Below are 23,401 nucleotides of genomic sequence, written 5' to 3' on the forward strand. Positions count from 1 at the left end.
AACTTTAGATACTGAGCTGTTAGGGTTGGCCTCCGAGCTCACATTAGCTTGTACTGGCAAACTAAGAGCTGACTGTGGATAAGAAAATTCAGGGGAGGTTATTGCCACAGATCCTTCCAAAAGTGCTCAGGAATAGCTGAAAAAGATTCTGTAGGAATAGTACCCCTCTGTAAATCTTTAAAATGAAACTATTCTGTCAAGAATTCTGTTTAACCTTAAGTGCAAATGGTAGTGGTAAAAGAGCAGCTGCTAGATATACAAGAGTAGATGATCTTGCACCACTGGTTGGACATGAGGCATGTATTGGGGACTCCACGTTCCCCTGGCCCTCGCTGGTTTAAAAAGTAGTGAGTAGAGCATCCCTTGTCCTACCAGAGGTATGACAGTTTCTCAAAACTGTTCAAGGGGAAAACCCAAGATTGTGTACTCTTTTAGAATTCAGTATATAAAAGCTGTTTTTAAAAGCTTTTCCTTAGTAGTCATCCTACTTTTGAGCAAAATAGTGGTGGTTTCCCCTTGGCTGTAGCAGGAGAGGCCAAATGAGTGGCCCTTAAAGGATGTCCATGGCACTTAGAGCTGATTGCTCATTTTGTGTGCAAGGTAAATGTGTTAGGAGATTTGAGTGTACCAGCACCAACAATAAGAGTCAGTTTTTCCACAGCCTTTACTGTGGAATCAGGAGGGTTTTTCAGTAGCTTAACTACAGTCTGTGCTTTGTATCCAGTTGTGGATCTCTAAGTTTGGGCTGCTGGTAGGTTCAGTGAAATGTCAGTTAACTTGGTACCTGCTGAAAAGTTATCGCTTCCTCCAGTTAGCTTCTTCAAACTGCTGGTAAAGAGAAGGAAATGACCATTTATCCCACTATCCATCTGCTATGCCATCATAAACTCCAGAGTGATATTCCGGAGTAAAATGATTCTGTTAAATTTCCTGTAGAAAGACAATCATAATTGGAAAGCAGTGCATGACTTATGACATGTCTCAGTTCATCTGTCCTGGGAACTATCCATTGTGCATCCACATCTGCTTCTGTACACCCACACAGGATGGGAAGATATTCCTCCACAGGAAGGTCTTCCGTTCCCTCAGAATGCAGGTGGTATGTATTGGCAAATCCCGTGTTGTGGACGTGGGGGCCAAGTTCCCAGAGCAATGCACACGGAGAGGAGGAATTCACTCAGCTGCTGGAATGAGAATACAAGATGAGTGAGCAGGAATACAGTCACAGGGCCCATCGTTCTGTGCTCCTTCTGTGATAACTCTTTCACTCACTTCTACTTGCTACTTGTTGCATTTGAAATATTGACCATTAGAAGACTAAAATTACTATATAATGGGATCAGTCACAAGGAAGACACTTGGTGCTTAAAATATTTAAAGAAAATGCAGGGCATTTAATAGGGCATCATTCATTTTTAAATTCCAAAATTCTAGACAATGGCTTGCCTTAGAATTATAGATGTTCCTGAGTGCTGTCCATTTTTTATCCTTTATTTGTTCATTGAATGCCTTTCTGTAATCACCTGGATCATTTTAAAATTGCTTAACAAAATTGCTTTGCTGGACGCAGAAGATGGGTGATGAAGTTGTAGTGTTGAAACTATCCTGATTAGAGCAGGCACCCTGTTCTGAATTAGCAGTTTCTATTTTCATTTTATGTCTGACTTGCTCAGCTGTGTCTTTTAACATTTCAGCAATTCTGCTTCATTCAGAGGATTTATTTCATTCTTTCCAGCAGCAGGGCCTGTGTTTATCTTTTCTCACCTCAGTAAGAGCCCTTTTCCCTTCACCATATCAGTCCTCCAGCATTACTGTACACATTGGAGAGAAGAATAAAAATGAGTCATTAAACTAATGACCATTAGTCTTAACAGTTGTCAGTGAACAGATGCCTGCAGTGCCTGTCATGTGAGCTTTTAATTGCTCTGGGGTTTGCTGCTAAAGCAGAATAATCTAAGTAGTGGCTTGTTAGTGAGCATACACATGAAATGCTGTCAGTTAGTGCTGGTAAATGAGTTGCGACCAGGAAGGGAACAATCTTCAGACTAATGGTTTGTCCTGTTACACAGTTGCATTATTTGGTTTTTGTTCTGCTATTGAACCTTTTTCTAGTTAGCATTTAATTTCTAATGCTGCATAATGTGTCTGGCTCGGTACAACACACAGTTAAAACTTTGCTCTGCTTGAGATGCTTTCACTGGCATGAGAGAAAGAGGAAATATATTTGAAAAACCACCCTTTCTCCCTTGTAAAAAGTGAGAGGAAGCTGAAAAATGGATGAATCATAAATATCAAGACTGGCATCACTGGACTGAAGGAATAGTTAAGCTGAGATTTAAATGTAGCTAAATTAGAGTGCTTGGAGAAGTGAGTTGCAGTGTTTGAACAGTGGGCCTCAGTCTGGGAAACCATTTCAGCAGTAGCTCATCAGGTGGGAATGATGATGCTGGAAATCACTGTCAGTAGTGTCCAAGTGGCAGACAAATGGTAAGACAAAAGTAATTTCTTAGGGAAAAATGGTTTACTGTGAAGTAGCATGTTTTCCTCATGGTTGGTGTCAGAATTCCTGACACCAGTAAAGCACTAAAAGCTTAAAACCTTTAGAGTATTTGCAGAAACGTGTTTGAGACTTAGAAGCTGCGTGCTATGAACAGTTTCTTTTGGGGATTTCTTTTTAAAATCATGCTGAAACAGGTGTGCACACGTGGAGGGCGCTTGGCTGAAAGGCATTCACCTCATGTGCCTTATTAATAGCCTTAAACCAACATTCCTACAGCAGAACCATGACCATTTAACTGCTTCCTTATTGTGAAAATGTGCCTGACCAACTCAATGTGCAAGGCTGCTCAGTCCATAAACCCTGCAAAGGGACTCATTGCAATGGAGAAAGAAGAGTAGACAAAGAACTGGGTTAATATCTCTAAAATTATCAGAAGTAGTGGAAAACTAGCAGTGGAAAAATCACATTTTCCTCACCATATGTTAAATGCATTTATGTGCTGAGCTGTTGGAAATCCTAAGTGAGCCTGGGAGTGAACATCTGGCTGGGGCATTTCTCTGCAGTCTGGTTTCTTCCAGGTGAGAGAGGATTCGTCAGCTAGAGGTAACAGGGAGGAGAACCACTTTGAATATTTACACTCTTATTCAGGGTGGTCTGTCTTTGCAAGCCGAATTTTGGGATACACCCCCTCTGCAGCCCCTCTTTACAGATGTATTGATAAGATGGTAGCAGGTGCTCCTGGTGCTCTGGTGAGAAAGGTGGATGAGGAGTAGTGTTAGCCCAAGCTCTCCTGTGGCACCCACAGGACTGTTCAGTCATTGAGAAACTTTTTGATTGCAGATATTGATTATCAGAAGCTTTCTCTCTTCCTGATCTGTCCAAGTTGATTAGTTGCATGCCCTTTGGCTTCTCCTACTTGATTTTTGGGCTATTTGATCTTAGAGTTGTGACGAAGATGTGTTTTCCTGCTAAGAAATTATTCCAGTTCTTGGTGGCTGAGAGTTTGCCTGTTTCCAGGTCAATTTCTATTACGAGAATTTGTAGTCATTTACAGTAGCAGAGCAATTCCATCCATTTCATCTACCTGTTTAGTTCATGATAAACACCACACTGTTGCTGATGACAAAGTTGTATAAACAGCATGCAAGGAAGAAAAATTACTAGTGCTAGGGCAGCCTTTTCTGGGGGCTGAATATTTGCCAGTTTGTCCCTGCCACCTGAATCAGAAGAAGATGTACAGAGATTGAGGGCAGGGAGAAAACTCTGTCATGAGCAGTGAAAGGCATGGCAGTGCCCTGCAGTGTATGACAGAGTCACTGTTCAGGTTTCCTCACACGACAAAAGTCTCTGGTTTTAATTGCACCCATGAACAACTTTAATGCCAAAATCTTCAGCATTTAGCTCTGAAGTGTATAGCAGCTTAGGATTCTTTTTTCACCCCTAAGTGCCGTGGTTTTAATACCATTCCATCACCCCACACATTTCCCTTCTTTGTGTTTTCATTATGCAACAGGAATTCTCTTAAAAATCTGGATCCGCCACTAGTTCTAGCAGGTGTTTGGCTTCTGAGTGCCAGAGTTTTTTTCTTCACACAGCTTATGGATGAGAATTTCACTGCCCTTAGGCACAATTTCAACTGAAGTATATGAAAAGCATGTTACTGTGTCAGTTCAAATTATATCACTATTAAAGAAAAAACTCAAAAGGAAATTAAATATAAATAATCATACTAACATAACATACCATTAATAACATTCAGGTTATAATTTAAATTAAAAAGAATTTGGAAAATCTGAGTCAGAAGTCCCAGACTCTCCTGAGAGTGGCCATTGTAAATGAGGGTATTGACACCTTTGAGTCACACAATATGTCTTGATGAATAGTACAATAATACTAGAGTATATAAGGACTAAGTGTAGTTTTTAGTTCTGTATAATATACTGTGTGGGAGCTAAGTATTGTGTGAATCTTGCATTCCCTCACCCTTATCCTGTTTATCTGATGGTGCTAAGACTCTTTTGCTGTGCCCCACAGTGTCCTAGGTCCCATTTTGCTCAAACATAAATATACAAATTGCTACCACCTATATTGCCTTCCTTGAAGTGTTGAGACCTGCATGAAGAAAAGTTGGTCATACGCAGTGGAAGGTATTTTTCCTTAAATCCTGAATCCTTCTGTCACACCAGTGTGGGCATGTCATTGTGGCCAGGTGAAAACAAAGAGACATTTCACGAGGTCTGTGCAGAAATGTTAAAAAAAGGGTGCCATGAAGTTCACCTGCCCAGAATTTTTGCTTTTTGGTAGTTTTTAGGAGGATTTTTGTTAAACTGCAAGTTTTGGTTCCCTGGGAGTATTCACACCTTTCCTGTAACCTTTCTTCAGCATTGTTAGAGTAGTTATCCAGTCTGGATACCGGGAGAGGCAATGAGGAGAAAATAATTTATTAGAAAAGGGTGACGTTGGTCTTGCAAGCCAGTTGGGTGCTGTTTATCTCACTAGGAAAGGATTAGGCTTCTGCAGCTTCTTGTTCTTCTTATGAGGCCTCTATTCATCAATATTTTGTGTAATTGAGTAATCCTGAGGTCTGTGTTAATGCATAGGGTGTCTTGGCCCTTCATGGTGGATGCTTCTTCCACATTAAAGGAATGACTCTGTATCCTTTCTCCTTTCCTTTGTTCCTTAAGCAATGTGAATCTCCATTCAATGAATGTGTTGATTTGTTGAGATTTATAATCCAGCTGCTTCTGATAGCAATCCTACATGGCCTTAAATTATTCTTCTTCCTTGTCTTTTGTAAAGCAATCTGCATTTCCTCAAAGATTATGCTCCCAGTCTCCTCCAGTTTGTAACTGGACCTGTAACTGGGATCACAGACAAGCAGGGTTGTTGGTTCCCTGCAAAGGAGTGCAGTTGCCAGCAGCTGGTCAATTTAGCAACAAAAAAATCCTTCACACATGGTGTTCCTGATAAAGGACACTAACAAAATGTCCTGGATTTGGCTGCATGGAGTTAATTTTCCACCTGGTAGCTGTTGTAGTGCTGTATTATGGATTTAGGATGAGAATAATGGTGTTTTGGTTGCTGCTGAGCAGTGCTTTCACTAAGTTGAGGACTTCCCATCTTCTTACACTGTCCTGCCAGCCAGGAGGCTGCACAAGAAATTGGGAGGGGGCACAGCCAGGGCGGGTGAGTCCAGGTGTCCACTGGGATGTTGGGATGTCCCAAGCTGGGTGGGAACAAACTGAACAATAAAACTGTGGAAAATGGGCCAGGGGTGGGTGGCTGGTACTCAGGGACTGGCTGGGCATCAGTCAAGAAATAGAAAGCAGTTGCACTGGGCATCCATTGTTTTGTACATTTTAAAATGATCATTATTTTTTTTTTTTTGACCAGTTAAACTGTCTTTATCTCGAGCAGTTGCACTGGGCATCCCTTGTTTTGTACATTTTAAAATTATCATTATTTTTTTTTTTTTTTGACCAGTTAAACTGTCTTTATCTCAGGCCAGGAGTTTTGCCTTTTTCCTGATTCTTTCCCCCATCCTGCTGTGAGGGGTGAATATCTGTGTGGTGTTCAGCTTCCTGTCAGGTTAAACTGCAACAAAAACTTTAAAATGCTATCACAGATTATCCCACCTTCTTTGCTAAGAATGCTCACAGTACTTTTGTAATGTATTTTTTTCTGTGAGGATCGTGAGAACCTTTAGAAATTGTCAGTGAATAAAAGGTGTAGAGTTTCATAAGAATATGAAAGGACTTCTTTTATGACAAGAATTTTACCAATTATTAGGTTACTAAATAAGAGAATAAAAAGAAGTTTTTGTCTGCAATAAAGGAACATATGGTGGAAGAGGAGATAAAAAATATATTTTTAGACTTCAGTCACTTATGTCTGTCTTGCAAGATTTTTAAAAGGGGTTTAAGTGAAATACTATATTCTGTCTCATTTCCAGATATTCCTTCCTTTCACTGTTTCATCACAGAGGAGAGTTGATATAGGGGATTTAGTCTTAAAAAAGGCTGAAAACATCCCTCAACCATTCCCATACCCCCAAAGCACAAGCTTTGGGGAACATGTGGGTAGAATCTTCACTCACCAGTGTAGATTGATTTATCTAGATGCCATAAAATTGCTTTTCTCTTGGATCTAAACATAGCTGTGCCCCTTCCCCATTCCCCAAGGCTAAGCTAAAGACTTGGGGAAATAATTGGGTATTGCATATTTTGCAAGCAGGATCTGATCCACAGTCAGTAGCTTTCTGACAAAAATTGGAAGTGATCTGCTCTGGGGTTATCTTCTCTGGGTGCTGAATTGCCCTTGGCTCTTATTTTTACAAAACTAGAGAGAACTGAGCAAGCAGTGCTGCTCACAGACCTACCAGTGTTATGTTGTAAGGGATGCTGTCCTGCTGCAGCTGGATTTGGGCCCTGGTTCTGAGAGGGTCTCTGGGAACTGATATCACTGGGAGCAGCTTCAGGCTGCTGCTGCTGCTATTTTAGAGCAAATTTTAGGCACATCTGATCAGTTCTTTGGAAAGCAGGCAGAGTCTGCCTAACACAGAGTTTAGAAGAAGCTTCACTGGAAGTAGGAAAATTTCAGGGTTCATATTTCTTTTAGAAATATTTCTTTCAGAAATATGAAGCGAAGTCGATATTTAAGCTGGGTTTTGAAAGTAAATGAAGTTTTGACTAAATACTGCTGCAGCCTTTCAGTGAAATGTTTAATCTTTTAGCCAGACAATAACAAGAGAAAACATAAGTAATTGTTGATAAATATCCAAAAGCTTAATCACTAGTATAAATTTTAGAGGGTGCAGAAAAAGATTTCAAAATGTGTTGATCTCAGTCTGCAGCCAAAGAAAATGTATTTACATTTAATCAAGAAAAATGGTGGTAGAAATATCCTTTTGAAAAGACTGAAAGATGGGATCTTAATTTAAAAACTAGATGCTCTCCATTGTTCTTCCTGTTTCAGTGTTGGCTTTAAGTTGTACAAACTGAGAGCCTGAAGAGAGGTTTAGGCTGAGCACTTTTCTCTGGTGACGTGATCTTAAACACATTCCAGTCACTGGAATGGCTCCGAGTGCTTGAATGGGCACAGGATGGTTTGAGCAGCAGAGATGATGTAGGCAGTTGCTTTCTTGCAGCTGTGAGTATGATTATAGTTACAGCTTAGGTTCAGTTTTCAGTGATAGACACTTCAAACAATAGCTGAACTATCAGTGTCTAAGTTGCTTGCTGGCAGTATTTTACTGTGTTGGAAAAATGGTAGCTTATCCAAAATATTTAAGAATTGTCTTTTGCTTATCTTTGTATGTATCTTCAACTCAGAGGCACATTTTTCCAAGCTTGTTTTATTTCTTCATGTTCAAGCAGGCCTAGAATGAGAGATGAAAGGAAAAATAATTAGATCTGGGCTTAAATCAGACATGTCTTAAGTCTGCTTTTAACTAATACAGAGCATGCAACATGGAAGAACAATACTTGAGTCTCCTACTCTAGTTCAGTCCCCAGCAGAGCTTTTGACTCAGTGTTTCAGATTTGTCTCATTGCTTCAGTTGTGGCTTCCCTGATGAAATCTGACAGCCAAATTTTCTTTCAGAATTCTTCTGTGAAGAACTGCTTGACTTCAGTTCAGCCAAGTCCTCTTTCATTTTTCTAGGAGAAATGACATTTATACTTTAATTCTGATTTGAAATGCTGGCCTCTTAGTTTAATATTAATAATTAAATAATTGGCCTGGTCTGTAGAAATGCTGAGCTGCTGGCAGCTTCTGTGGAAACTCAGTTCCCTTGCAGGGTCTTTAAATGTTTCAGAGTGTCTAGCATTAGGAAGCTGTTTCTGTAGATCTTGGCCATGACAAAAGCTAATCTTACTCTTACTAGATATTTATTCATCAGGATTTCTTGCTCTGGAGATAGCTGAAGTTCTGAACTGTTAGTGTGACGTTGTTTATCTGGAAATACACTTTTACATGTTGTGATGAAGCTGGGATGCTGTGCTCTATCTAACATTTTTGTATTGGAGTCCTTGAAAATCCATTAAACTAAACTGCTACTTAGCTGGTATATTACTTCCCTGGGGCATAAATCAAATGCTGCAGCAGCTCAGGAGACACATATTTAACTTGAATTAAATGGGAATACACACATTTTGATATATGATTGGGCTTGCTGTGCATATTAATCTGACAAACATGTATTTACAAGTCATTAAGAATGCAGATAGTTTTTCTCATTTTGCTTTTCTTGGGTTTTTTCCCCCTAAACCAATGATTTTGGAAATGAATGCTGCCCATTTTCCGCTTCCAACAAGAACTAATAAAAGAGCCACAAAACTATGGAAAGCAAACTGCCTTCACTGTATTTCTCCTTTCTTTTCAGAATTTACTTTGGGCAGGGTACTGCACTTGTGCATAACTGTAACACTTCTATTGATTGGACCTTTTATCTTTTGTTTGTGTTTCTTTTAAAAAGTAAGATATTGAGGCAGTTTCAAGAAGAACATGGTATTTGTAATTTTCAGCATTTGAAATAGATAATTTTGAAGTTTTCCTCTCCATTACTTGGGTTTGATCTCATTATGCTCCCAATTTTAGCAAGAACACAGGCCTAATTAGGGAATGACTGATTTAAATCTAGGTAATGTTTATATGTATTAAGTGTACATAACAGGAAGAGTTCTTACTTTTGTGGTTCTTGGTGCTAAGAAAGTCTAAAATTAAAATTCCTCTGTATCTAAAATATTAATGTTTTATTTCTTACTACGTTCAAGCAATTTCTTTGAGGTATTACACCTCTGTTATCTCATTTTCTTGACCTTCACAGCTCAGATTTAATAGAAGGCTCTCATTCTAAAGCTGCTGCTGTCTACATGTAAATATGGAACAATTACTTTCAAGTCTCCTCGTGGCTGTGATTAAGTAGAACAGTAGCATGCTGTTATGAGGTTTGGTTGAGCTTTGTCTTGGCCTTAGTATCAAATTATCTCCAAGAACTGTAGACTAAACCAGATTTTTTAATTTATCTGAAATTACAATAGCAGTTTAAATCCTTGGATGGAATTGTTACTCTCTAACTTGAAAGGAATGTCCAGTGATTAATATTTATAATTTTTAGTAATGGAAAACTCCACAGTTTAGTGACTTGATAATTTTAAGTAAACTGGATGAAAACAGCTAACATGAATCCTGGGTACTGGGGAAATAAAGAGCAGTTGAAGTACTTTGCTTTGTGTGGTGGTTTCAGAATGTGCCAGAGGGATTAATTTTGGGTCAAACAAACCAGAAGCTGTGCCCCAGCAGCACCTCCTGCTCAGTCCCTGGGAGAGGCTCAGCTGTGTGTGGGAGCTCAGTCCTTCCCAGCCTTGCTGCTTGCTAATGGCAGCATTGGCTGGGAAGCACTCACTGACCATTCCTCTGACTCTCAATAATAAAATAAAATCAAATCCTCAAATCCTCAGCCCCAGCAGCTTCTAGTCAGTGTTCTACAGAGCAATGAAACTGGGCAGCAGCAGAGAAAACGTGCAGCTCTTGGTGGAAGGAGATCTAAAAACCAGAGCTTGGATACAGGCAATTCTTTGTGTCTTGTGCAATTGAAAGTGGAAGAGTAATTTGGTCTTTCAGCACCCAGGTGGGGAGTGGTGAGTGAGGAAGCAGCCACAGCCTGACATCAAAGCTGTGCTCCAGCATAATCAAGGCTTGAATAAACCCAGTGCTTGTCACACTTCCCACTTCTGCTGATCAGGATAGTTCTCCTTGATCACATAGCTGGAAAGATGTAGCATGGAAGGCCTTATTTTTTCAGTGTCTGACTAATAAGTACATGTCCTGATTGACTAGGAGGATTTTCGAACACTGATCTGTTTCCAATTTTCATATTTATTTTTTTGTCAGTAGGTAACATAGACTTTCTTGCTACATGATCTACTAATGTCAGTGAATTTTATGTAGTGATTAGTATTATATATGCTTTGGCTACGTTATCACCTTCTACTGTCTTCATATGCTTAAGATCATAAAAGCTGGTTTAAAATGCCTGCTTTAAATCTTAAGTGTACTTGTAACTTGACACATTTAATTTAAAGCTATTGAGATTAAACTGGCCATTAAACAGACCTAAAACACTAGCATGAAATGTAATTGTTTTCTGAAACTTGCACTTATAGTCTTTACTTTAAAACATGAATTTATATCAGATTAGCTAAGTCATTCAGAGATGATCTTAAATATACTATAAACCCACAGACTGTTGAAATTTGAATTATGTTTAAGCCAAAGTGCCCATAGAAATATAAAAGCCTCATAAGGAACGTTGGTGGATTCCTCAGTGGGGAATAAAATGGACTAAGTGGAAACATTCTATTTTGTGTTCAGTACAATTTATGAATGAAATTACATTGGGAGCATGCAGCTTATTTGGAGGAGCCTGCATATAAATGGTAAAAATGTTTTTCTGCTGCTTTGGTGAGTGGATACAAAAGAGTTCTTTGAACACTTGAAGATTTGGTTTTTTAAAAATTAACTTTTAAGTTTGGGTTGTTTATCAGATGCAAGTCATTTGTTTCAATATCAGTTTGCCATGACAGCTGATAGTATGCTTTTAGTGGGTTTTTTTTTTGTTTGTTTGTTTTTTGGGTTTTTTTTTTTGGTTTGGTTTTTATTTAATTTCTTGGCTGTATTCTTTCTTACTTGACTTATACCAGACAGGTAGCAGTACCTATTGCTGCAGCTGACAATCAGTTTCCATTGTAACCTCCTGTGTAACCTTATAAAATATCCACGTTTTACACAGAATTTTTCCATGCTAGGAAGCCAGATTTTGCTTGCCTGAATCTAGCAAGCATTCCTCTGCTCCTCAAGTGCCTAGCTGCTCATGAGCTTTTCACAAAAAAATGGAATGTGTGTTAGAAACCTCTAGTTTTTCTTGTTATGTTATTCACATTGCTATTTCAGCTTCAAATATTGGCATGTTTTATATTCAAAGCATAATGCTGATTAATGTCCAAAGACTTTGTATTTTGAATGTTTAAATCACAAAGATGAGAAATGCAAACAAGTTTATTGCTATGTATCCTACTGACAAATTTGTTTATGAGAGATTAGGCAACAGTGTGATAGATACAATTAGCTAAGAAGTATGGTGGGGTAATTTTGATTCTCTTCTGCCTGTAAATTAAGAAAATCTTCCAAAAATATTGTTGTTAATCACTAGCACTTAACAGGATTGTTTTCCAAAGTATTCTACAAATATAAACTAAACAATGCACCATTAAGATAGGTCGGTAGGTGTTGCAATTGTTTTACACCTGGCAAAACCGAGGTAGAAATGGATAAGTGCTTTAACGCAGGCCACTTGAGGTTTAGAATTCCTATCTCTCATCCATTAGCCCTGTGCTGAAATCACAGGATTACATCACTGCCATATTCCCTCGCATCGGGTCCATCGATAGCCCAGTGAAAGCAGCGGGGAAGGATGCCAGATTATGTCAGCCCCTCTCGTGTCTGGGTTGTGCTTCACATGTCAAGGCTTGCATCAGCTGCAGCCAGCTCGGGATCAGCAGGAAGCAGCACTGCAGGCCTCTTTTGGTGGCCTGATGGGGAAACTGTTGTTACCAAATGTAGATTCGTTCTCCATATTGTGTTACTTAATTATGCATAAATAAGGGCTGTTGGCTAAAGTGTAGAAGGGAGACCTCTGCTGCAATAAGCTTTATAGAAATGTAAGGATAATATGGTGTGAATATGAATTACTCTTATGCAGGCCTGATGAAAAAATCCTCTTTACAATCTTGTTCAGTCTTGCATGCTGAAATATGACCTTTACCCTAGTCTAGACATGTCCTTTGCAAGCTATTTCTAGTTTATATGAAGACTGCTTGATTTAAACCAAGTACGTTAATCTGATGCTGTCATGACTGATGGGGTTTGCAGTCTGAGATGCTGACAGCTCTCAGCAGAGTAAGCAAAAGCCCTGTAAGCTTCTCCAGACCATCCTGCAAATGACATGCCATCTGCTTTTTATGAGATAACTTGTGAGCTTCAGAAGGTGAACTTACTGTAAGAGAGAAAGTGCAGTAGGTCTTACCTTCCTTTTCCACCACAAACTGCTTTAAATGATGTTGATTGCTTTAGAAATCTCTAGTTAGCTGGCACCTATATTTGGTACAGTTCTAGCCAAGAGTCTAGAAACTGGATGATGGCAACTGCCAGCTTTCATGTGAAATTGCTGTGTAAATGTCAAAATATACAGTTTAATTACACCCCTATTTATTAAGTTTATTCATTGGTAAATGTCCAGCAGTAACTTGCACATTTCAGGCCTTTTTTTCTTCCCTGAAAGGTTTCAACCTTTTGGAAGGGAAAGTTGATCTGCTTGCCCTGTCCTCACTACACAGCTGGACTCAATATTCTGCATTGAAATTTGATTGCTTATTTTCTGTAATATGCAAACCAGTTGGCTTCTCAGGGCAGTGTTAAATGCAGGAGGATTAAGGGCAGAAGAGTCTGTGCAGAACATTTGCTGCTTCTCTGGGTTGCTTGAGGCCTCCAGTGCAGGGAGGTGGTGCTGGCCCAGCACGGGCTGGGTGTGCTGAGCACTTTTCAGGTGTGTTGGGATGGCTGATCAGGCACAGATCCTCCAAGCAAAAGCTGTTTCTCTAATCAGGGCTCGGGTGTCAGACAGCCCAGCTGGAGGTACCAGCTATGATTCTGACAGAATTAACTCCTCTGTAGATTGAAATGAGCCCTTTTTTGCTTTCCCAGCCTGTTCTCAAATGCTCTTCCTCAGTTGTGAATAGCATCCTGAACTAATATGGAGCACTGCCTGTGTTCACTCCAGTCATTCCTATTTCTTCTTTGCAGTAATATCTTCCTGCAAGATAGAAAAGTAATTCATAGTGTCTTGGCTTCCTTTTAGACTAGATGAGCCCTAAAGATATTTTCTAAGCTGAGTTACTGTATGATTGTCTTTGTTTCTTCCTGTAAAAATAAATATGTTGCATTTAACCAAAAGCTTGTTACCTGCAGCAGCTACTTCTCTGCTTCACTTCTCTGAAGTGTATGAGGAAAAAGAAAGTGTAACATTGCTTTTTGAATGTCTTTGAGCAGTGATGTTAGATAAGCCAAAGATGGTCTCCTTTGGTTTAGCAGATTATTCTGCAATTGAGGCATCTTGTTTTGCTTTGAACCTCTGTAGATATTTAGCATGTCTCCATCACAGCAAAATATCCACTCAGAAATACCATGCCTTAAAACACAACACTATTTTTTTCTCTCCAGAAGTTCATGTCTAGATTTTGTAATTATATGCACAGGTTTTTTTAAAAGATTACTTGTGTTTGTAGTAGGTGTAATGTGACCTTTCTGAATTTCTTACAGACAAGAGCAGAGCAGTCCCAAGGTGCATACTTCTTGCCTGAGTTTGCACTTTCTCCACAGGGGAGTTTTCTTGAGGATACCACGGGGGAACAGTTCCTCACTTACCGCTATGACGACCAGGTCAGTGTGCCATGTGTGAAAATTACAGAGATTGCTTGATTGATTCGTGTACCTCTGACATAAAGATTGCTGTGGAACAGATTAAGATGGAGAGCGTGTCTTATCTTTTGAAGGCACATAAAATTTATAGCAAGCTGAATGATGACACACTATACAAAATCCAAATTAAGGCACTTAGTTTCATAAATAATAAGTGAAACCACTTTTGGGAAATATTAATAGGATGTAATGGAGATAAAAGCAGCAATATTTTAGTGATGTATTGATGTTTATAGTTACATCTGCAGAATATGTAGAATTAGAAGTGATTGCTCTTTCTGTGAATTGTTTGACTCAATTTGTTTTATTTAATAGAAAAAATCAGCATTAGGCAGATTTTGCATTTTCCAGCTTATAAAGTCAGAATATTGCATTAGTTCATTAAGGTTTTGTAAGGGAAGGTTAGGTGAATTATAAAGAAACAAATGGGAATAATGGATGGAACAGTGTTTAGAAAGAAACAATTTTTTTTTTAAGTTAAAAATTTTAATACTTTCTCCAGACCCATAGAAACATTATGTTAAACATGGAATATAGATATAAATGTAAAGAAAGCAACATGAAAGAAATGCTGTTAATCTTGGCAAAAGATCTGAAGTAAACCTAGGAAATGTGTGGCGTGCTGTGGAAATTTACTCATAACACAGTGTGTTCCAGGAGTCAGTTGAATTTCACATCAAAACTGTCTGAATTACATTCATAGACACTTATAGTACATTTCTTAATGTAAGAGGAGGGAGTTTGTTAGGAAACACTCCCTGTAGAAGTGAGAGAAGAGCCGGACTTGCCCTGCATCCCAAGGTGTGGTTCTGTCAGTGATGGGCAGATTTATTTTGAAAGATGAGCTCCTTGCAGGAGCTACTTGAAGAAAACAGTTTGCTCATCACTATCCTAAAAGAGAGAACTGAGGTGGGTTTATTTCAGCTTTAAACTGACAGTGTTTTTAGATAGAAGGAAGCAGAAAAGCTACAATGGAAAGCATGCTGAGCCACTGTGAGCTATTTGAATTTAGTTTAAATGTTTACAATAATTCATACTTTTCCTTCCCTAGAGGGCCTTGATTATCAACAGAAAAGGTTCTTGGATAAGACCTTCCTTGGACTAAACACCTGGGAAAGCAATAACTTATAGGACAGTAAAATGCAGCTGCAACTCAGGCTGCATTTAATGACAGTAGTTGAAAAACACTATAAAGGTTATACACTTTGATCAGAATAGTTTCCATTTAATGGAGCACGTTTTTGAGAAGATGATAAATCAAATATAGCAGAGGCTTAGTCTGAGTCTTTGACTAGACTGTTTGGACTATGTGAATAATATAGCTGATTAAAAAACAAACAAAATGAATCCCCTTGAAAAAGCCTCAAATACCAGCATAGCTCTATACAGAAGGCAGTTCAAAGCCCAATTCCATTTGATGGAAAGAATTCCATTTGCTGGAAAGTTTTCCATTAATTCCATTGAGATCTGAATTGGATCTAGGATATGGCCAGCTTCTGTTCTTTCATAAATGTGATTTAGTTTTGAAGCCTGCTCTTCCCAGACACTTAGCAGTATGAAATTTAGTTTGAATTCCTGGAACTGAAAGTGGTGCTGAAACATCAAAATGTTAAAAGTAAAAGCAACTGTTTTAGCAGTAGTTTCTTTTGAAAGAAAATTTAGTCCCTAAGCATTATTTATTAAAAGTTAAAAATACATTGAATGCAGATGGGAACTGATCTGTTACTGATCTATTACTTCCTGCAAGTAAACCAGGATTTCTTTGGTGAATAAAAAGATTTTCTCTAACTTTATAGGAAATTAATCATAGGTTTTTAATAATACACAATTATAATTATACTTTTGGTGAAATGTTAATACAAAACTCAGTTGTATCACGGTCAAACTGCATAAGAAAACTAGATATTTTTGTTTTCTGTGCTTCATTCAGCTCTTTCTTATGACATTTACTAGTATGAATGGATTGAAGTCTTAAAACCAGAGGGTGAAAATCTTTCATTGGGTAATCTCTTGAATTTTTATATGCTGGAATGGATATATTTGATACATAATAAATGTGATAAGAATACACAAGTGAATAAAAAGAGAGAAATATATATATTCATATACACATTGAAAGCCCATTTTAACCTATCCAACACAAGTGGAATCAGTGCTGGAAGGTTACCACATAAATAAAGAATAGAGCAGCATCTTCTCACACACCTTAATTCCTTAATTTAGTTTTAGTAATTCATTTTCTATCTTGTCTACTGTGAAGGGCTGCTGACCTTTGGGAAATACATTCCTTCCTTTTCTCTGATGTCCAGAATTGTCCTCTGGGCATCCCTATAGAGTCCTGGTGTTCCTTTACATCCCAAGTTACACCTGGAAATTGGAAACTTGAAATAACCTTGTGCTCCAGTAAAACACGAGATCAGTCTGATCTGGTCTGCTGTGGGGGTGATCCCTCCTCCTGTGTCCATGGAAGGGAACAGAATGGATAAAAGGGGAGAGAGGTTCCTGATGCTGTGGTATGGGTGTGGAGAAGAGGGTGGTTCACACCCTCTGTTCTTTTGGCTAACCACCCTTGAGACACTTGCAGGGAAGTCATCTATCCCTATCTTCCCAAATGTGCCCTTTTCCCCCTCGTACTGTTCCTTTCTCCAGGTCAGTAAAATTTCCAGTGAGAGATGGACAATATTTTTATATAGCAGCATCATCATTGTCATGATCCAAGATTAGTTTCCTTACATCCTCCAAACACAGGAATGTTTCAAAGGGGTTTTCTTTGGCTGTTGTGTGTGATATTTTTCAAGCAGGGAGCCAGTTTAATCAGAATCATTCATTCCTTTTTTAGTAAGTAATCTCAGTAAAATAGAACTAGCTGTTGCTTAAATATTCAAAAGTATTTGCTATCTGAAATGACAAGCTTACAGTTTGAAATGAAAGATGAGTAAATATTAACAGGAACACACTGTACTCTGCTCTAGCCCAGCAGAATTACACATGGATTCATGTTGTACATGCAAGATAGTACATTTTGTTCTGGTTTAATCTGGCAGGACTGTGCTCTCATTTTTGTACAGGACTGCACTAACCTCTTTGCATATTTTGTTGCTCTATGTGTATTTAAGAATTACATGCAGATGAAATTTTTTGGCTAGATATTTTCAAAATTCAGTGAATATCTTTTTTACCACTCCTATAAGAAAAAATACCTTTAAAGATCTGATTAAATACTGACACTGATTCACTGGGGTGACATCTGCATAGAGTGGGACATCATAGTTTTGACACATTTATTGCTGTATCTTCAGGGAAAAACAGTGATTCAAAGCAAATACTTGAGGGATCCCAAAGGACAGAAATGTAGGAATGTTTGAACTGAGCATTTTCTAAAGGCTTCTGTATTGTTCACCACATGATGTCTTGTATCTGTGCATTGCATCCTTAATTTCTGAGATTCTACTGAGTCAATGCAATTTAAACCTTATTTGGTACCAAATAGATTTTGATGCATAGCCAAAGACTTCAACTGCTGTTAGAAATTTGAGATTAAAAAAAAATATGGCCCCCCCTTACCATTCATGGAAATAATTAAATAACGGAATAAATGTCTGAAAATAAAGTAAATTATGAAATGAGTATACAAGTAATAGCCCTTTGTCCAGCTTTGAATATATGTTGAACCTTGCCATAAGGAACAGTTTCCTAGTATTCTTTCTGATTTCTTTTGGCTTTTCACCTTTTAATCTACTACAAGGAATTTTTTTCTTTTCCAAAATACTAGTAGTACTGGAAAGCTTTCTTGCAGAAATAAAATGTTCTTGTTTTCTGACACTTAAGGTATTGCTTCCAAGTATTAAAACCATTCCATATGACGGACCACCAAGAAGGACAGCAGTGAAAACTTGGTTGGGCTGAATGTGTTTGAAGTTCATTTCCACTTTGATTGGCTGGCTGGCTGAGAGTTCTCTTGGGGGTGTGGGTAAAAAAAAAGGGAAGGAAAAAAGAAAATAAGTTTATCTTTATAGAGAGAAAATGTTTGCTTGACCAGTTAGCTTTCTGGTTGACCTTGCTTCTTCTAAATTTTATGATATTTACCAGTTTAAACTCACAACAAGGATAGCCTGATTCTGGAATTAGATATATGGCTCTAAGTAGTCTAATCTTGGCAGAGAAATGTTTCTAAACAAATACTAAAGAAAAATCTGCACTATCAGGCTTGTGTATGGCAATATGAGGTAAGGTAGAAGATGATCAGTCTGTTTTCAACTAGATGTGCAAGTTGTAATACCCAGGCTGCGGCTGCTGCAGTTCATTTAATAACTAGTCTTTCTTTGGGTTTGCTAGAAAAGTGTCTTGTTGTAAAGTGAATGCCAAAATCAGGAAAATATTCTCATTAAAACCTTGTCTTCCACAAATAGAAGTAATCTGTCTTGGCTTCTGCTTTTTCACGGGGAAAAGGATCATGACATATCAAGTATTAAATTGAAAAAAATGCAGTGGAACCCAGGATCTGAATTACTTCAGAATTTAATATTGAAGTAAACTGGTGGAACCTCTTACTCCACCTTTTTATTTGCAGTCCAGCAGCAATACATTTTTGTGCCTGTTCTGTAAGTTTTTCATATTACACCAAGGAAACTCTTGTGTGGACAGAAGTTGTCTTATGTGTCCCACTGGGCTGACAGCTCTTTTTCCACAATTTCCTTCATTTCTTTCCCGGTTCCACCTGCTGCTGCTGGCCATCCTTCCTGCTCTGCCTCTGGAAGGGTACCCGAGCCACAGCCTGGCTTTGAGTGTCAGCAGCTTGCTGGCTTTTCTCTTATTCTTGGGCCTTTTTATTCCTCTGCAGGGCAGTTTGCATCTAAATCACCAGAGAAATGGAGCTGTTTTCAGGCTTGGGGATGAGTCATGCAAGGGACGTTACTGCAAATTAACACATCAGTGAAGACAAGCTCTAATCCCGGGAAGGGAGGAAGATTTGTAGTTAGAGGCTCACTTGCTACCCATGCACATAAAGCTTCAGTACTCTGGATTTGGGAAGGAGCCTGAAACCATTGTTTTTCTCTGACAAGCCATTTTTGTTGATACCCTAAAACAGCATTCAGACTATTAAAAAGACTTAACGTCTTCAATCTCAATGTCTAGCTCTTCATTTAGAGATTTTTTTTGAATAAATAAACTGTTTTCAAGTGGCCACAAACTATTTCAGGAATTCTTCTATAATGAAAACATTCCACTGTGGAACACTTGGTGGTTTCATTTGTGTATTTGGAGAACGAATTGATAAACTTAATTTTATCCAAGCACTAGAATTGCAACCACTAATATGTGGCGGTGGGAATTTCAGCACTGTCTTAGAAATACTCCTTTTCTGCTATGTAGGGGTCTGGCCTTGCAGTCCTCACTCAGTCTGTCTGCTGATATTAGAATAATACTGATTTCACTGACTTGAGTCCTGCAAGTCTTTCCATTCTCTTAGCTAGGACATCTTGTGTAAGCAACAAATTACTATGTCAGGTTTGTGGTACTCCATACTAATCCTACAGATGTCTGTAACGAGTTTTTAATCACATTTAAGGAGTGTACAGCCATGTGTTTGTAAGGCTGTGTGGAGACAAAAGGCATCATTTGGTGATGTTTCTCTGAAAATTTAACTGAAGGTGATGTTAGGTGTTCGCTAATATTTTTAATTCTATTCCTTTTTTTTAATATATGCTATTATTTTTTTGTTCACAGGTTTAATTTTGGTCTCTATTTTTAAGGGTACGTTTTTTGGTTGTTGGTTTTTTGTTTTGTTTTTTTTTGGGTAAGGAAGTTAGCTCCATAATCAACTGAAATGTGTTTCTGATTTGGAGTGGAAAGGAGGGAAAGGAGGCAAGGATTAAGAGAAAATGAAAACCACTTACAATTTCAGGCAAAACTACTCTTAGAGAGACTGGTACTGCATAAGTCAGGCATGATCCTATTCAAACAATACTTTTGTTTAGGCTAATTGCTGGCTGGAAGTGTATGAGCAGTATATGCACGAGTAATTATATCATTACTTGTGTGTGATAGGTTGCTTAGTGAACTGAAAAGTGTTTTAAAATACTTTTGTTTATTGGCAAACTGAATGGGGAGCTGGCACTTCTTAAAAGCACCAACTACCATTTTTGTTGTTCAGAGAAAATAGTGGAACTGCTGTTTGCAGTCCATGTTTCTTTGTGCACTAAGAATTACAGACTTCCTTGTTTTCTCTTACAGCCTCAGTCCCAGCCCTGCCAGAGGTCTCTGTGTGTAAATCATACTCACAGAAGCCAGTAGGTCTTCACCTTGTGCAGTAAAACAGCCTTCACAGGGAATCTGTAATAGTACAGTTTCTGCAGAAAACACATTTTATATCATTTCAGTTTGGACCAAATACATTCCAAGAGGCTGTAATCCTATTCCACCGAATTCTGTGGTGAAACTCACTGGTCTGGGTCTGTAGTCCTCCTGTGGCTGTGATGATACTGACCTCAGCATCTGGCAGAGCATTCCCAGGTAGCAGAAATGACCCCTCATTTGCAAGGTCATCCCCCAGAAAGATTCCTCGTGAAAGAAAGGAGAATGGACCAAAACTTGTAGTTGTTTCTCTTATTCTTGCTCCCCTGGGTGCTGGACAGACATTGGGGCTGCTCTGGTGGAAGAGAAAAGGCTATGCAGGGGGTACTGATTTTCTTCCTTTTTTCTTAGACATACTTTTGGGGCCACAAATTGATGTTTATTAAGTTTGAGGTTGACCTACATAGGAAAACCCTTGCTTTCCTAGCATCTCTACCATGAACAGTTTTCATAAAAGACTGAAATTCTAAAACTCACATTCAGTGTTTCGTGTTGTAATGTTTACAGTTCTAAGTTTTCTCAGATATGTTTTAAATTTCTAGCAATAGATTAAAAGTATTTTTAAAATTATTATTTTTTTAACCTTTCATTTCCCAAGGAGCAGACAGAAGGATGTGTACTTGGGCAAATATTCTACTGTAAATTCTTTAACTCAATTCTGCTACACTGGGCTAGTAACAGGACACTTGATGAATTAACATTATACAGATAGGTGCTCATTTGACATTCTTTAGAAGAGCCCAATGATTAAATCATGAGAGATTGATACAATGCAATGTGAATTTCCCACTGACCTCCTCATGCCCCTGGTGAACCTCCAAAAGTTGGTACATGTTCTTATCCAAGAATTTTGACATTGATAAAGGTTTAGGTTCAGCCTTCTAAATTAAGACTGAAAGGTCTGGAGGTAACAGAAATAATCCCATGCTTACACAGTAGTGCTGCTATCATCTATCAATAAGAGTTCATTGAGATACGGTAGAGAAGTGCTTCTAAATCAAAAAGATGTATTTCAAGTACTGTGGGAAATGCAGTGCTTGGAGCTGGAAAGTCATTCTTCAGATATACATGGTGAGAGGATGTTTTAGGCTGATAAAGCCTGATGGTGCATTAATCACTTTGCTTATATAGCACAAACATTTTGAAACTCTTTTTTTCTTTGGTCTTAAACAAGGAAAGAGTAGATGGTATTTAGTTTTTTGATAATTCAGCTATTATGCTGATTCTTGGTCTGGAAGGAAAGGCAGTCAGACCTCTGAGAACTGGAAACAATCTGGACTTTTTTAAACACTCTTAAGGCTATAAAACCTGACCTCTTTCCAGTAGAGCCAATGTAATCTAGCTTTATAAAATTATCTCATTGGTAGTAAATTTCTTTGTTTGTTTGTGTTACAATGCTATAAGAAATTTTTGTGCTTTGATGGTACATGCCTTTATGAATTTAACATTTTTATTTTGCATAAGAGAAAAAGGCCATTTAAAATGGCACCAAACCCTTTAACTGATTTATAGGTTCATGAAGCAGACTAGGGTATTTGCACATGGGTGAGAAAAATTAGTAGTAATAGGCTTCTGTATGATGTGGGATGTTTTTGTAATTTTTAAAATAGCCCTTGGGAGATGGTTGCAATTGTAAATACAAGATATGTTCTCCTTTACCTGATTATTTAGGCTTTAGTCCAAAAATCATAGTAATTCCAATAGACTTTGGATCAGCCTTTCATTTTTACTGTAAAAAGAGATTTGCCATTGATTTCAGGCAGATTGCATTCAGGCACCCCAAAGGAAGTGCTACGGACTGTTTGATCAGGAAACTACTGAAAAATGCGTGGATGCTGCAAAGCACCAGCAGCATTGCAGCTCAGTTCTCTGCAAACAGACAAGTTCACTGGTGTTTGTTTGTTTGTTTTTTTTTTTTTCCTGTCAAATCTGGTGTCCAAATGATGTGTGAAGATTTGTACAGTGAACTTTTATTTTCTCTATCTTCTGGATTTCGTGAGGATCACAGAACTTTCTGTGATTTATACAAGTAAACCTATATAAACACAATGAATGCTAAAATGAATCCTATGCTCAAAATATTTGATCTGTTTCAGTAATTATGTTGTACTCAAATCACTCTAAAAATGCTGACAAAATATAATTTAGTATGCCATTCTCATGCAAAATCTTTGCTAAAAATAGACATATTTGCTGATACATGTAGGCTATAGGTCAGTGGCCTTCCTTTGTCTAAGTAATATGGTTGTGTAGGGTATAAATCTGAAGAAACAAGCTGTGGTTTTTCAGGCAGCTCACATAATGTCTCATAACATCAACACAACACATGGCAAAATACCTTTTTTTACTGTTTATTAAAAAAAAAAGACTTGGAATGCATCACCTTTACTTAAGAGAAATGTAGTGCATTGGCTTGAATGTTTTTTGATATTATTAATAGATCACATAAAATATATTCAAATATCAGACTATAAACCATGAAATTTTACCACCTTTGAGCACTGGCTCCAATGGTAACTATTCAGGGCAATATTGCATTCTAATGTATGAATCAGAATTATATCCTAAGTCTACTATTAAAATACTAGGGCTAAGTTTTAAACTTGTCCTACCGTTTTTATTCCATTTGAAAAAAGATTTTGTTCTTTTTTTTTGTTCTTTTTTTGCAGGTATTTTTATACTTTACAGTGAACTTGCCAGTTAATGTTCATTCTTCTCCTGCTTTTTCAGTATTGAGGCTATAGGATAGTCTGTTTTTCTCATACTTTCAACTCTGCATTCTAATGAATGTGAGGCAAGGAAAAGGAGGGTGAAAATATTTCTTAAGAAAAGTCCTTTTTCAATACAGTTAACTGACTTTAAATGAAGGCTATTGCCCCAAAAATAATTTTAAAAGGGATGTCTTTAGGGACGAAAGAGATGATCATCCTTGTAAGGCGTGGTTATAATGGAAGTGATCTCCTGGGCTTTGCTGAACCAGAGACCAAGGTCTTGCACGCTGAGGGGAGGCTC

General features: G+C 38.1%; 1 protein-coding gene across 2 annotated transcripts in view; it reads left to right on the forward strand.

Moving 5' to 3' along the window:
• The window catches only part of ADAMTSL3 (ADAMTS like 3), a 168,092-nt gene that overhangs the window by 15,123 nt on the left and 129,568 nt on the right, over window positions 1–23,401 (forward strand). Inside the window, exon 3 of one of the 2 annotated variants that reach the window (XM_041418466.1) lies at window positions 13,877–13,996. In XM_041418466.1, coding sequence (XP_041274400.1) covers window positions 13,877–13,996 — 120 coding nt within the window. Of the gene's footprint in view, window positions 1–13,874; window positions 13,997–23,401 lie in introns of both variants that reach the window. The other variant, XM_041418468.1, reaches the window with a different exon arrangement.

The sequence above is a fragment of the Onychostruthus taczanowskii genome, unplaced genomic scaffold, assembly GCF_017590055.1.
Source record: "Onychostruthus taczanowskii isolate IOZ18803 unplaced genomic scaffold, ASM1759005v1 scaffold6, whole genome shotgun sequence".
Classification (NCBI taxonomy): domain Eukaryota; kingdom Metazoa; phylum Chordata; class Aves; order Passeriformes; family Passeridae; genus Onychostruthus; species Onychostruthus taczanowskii.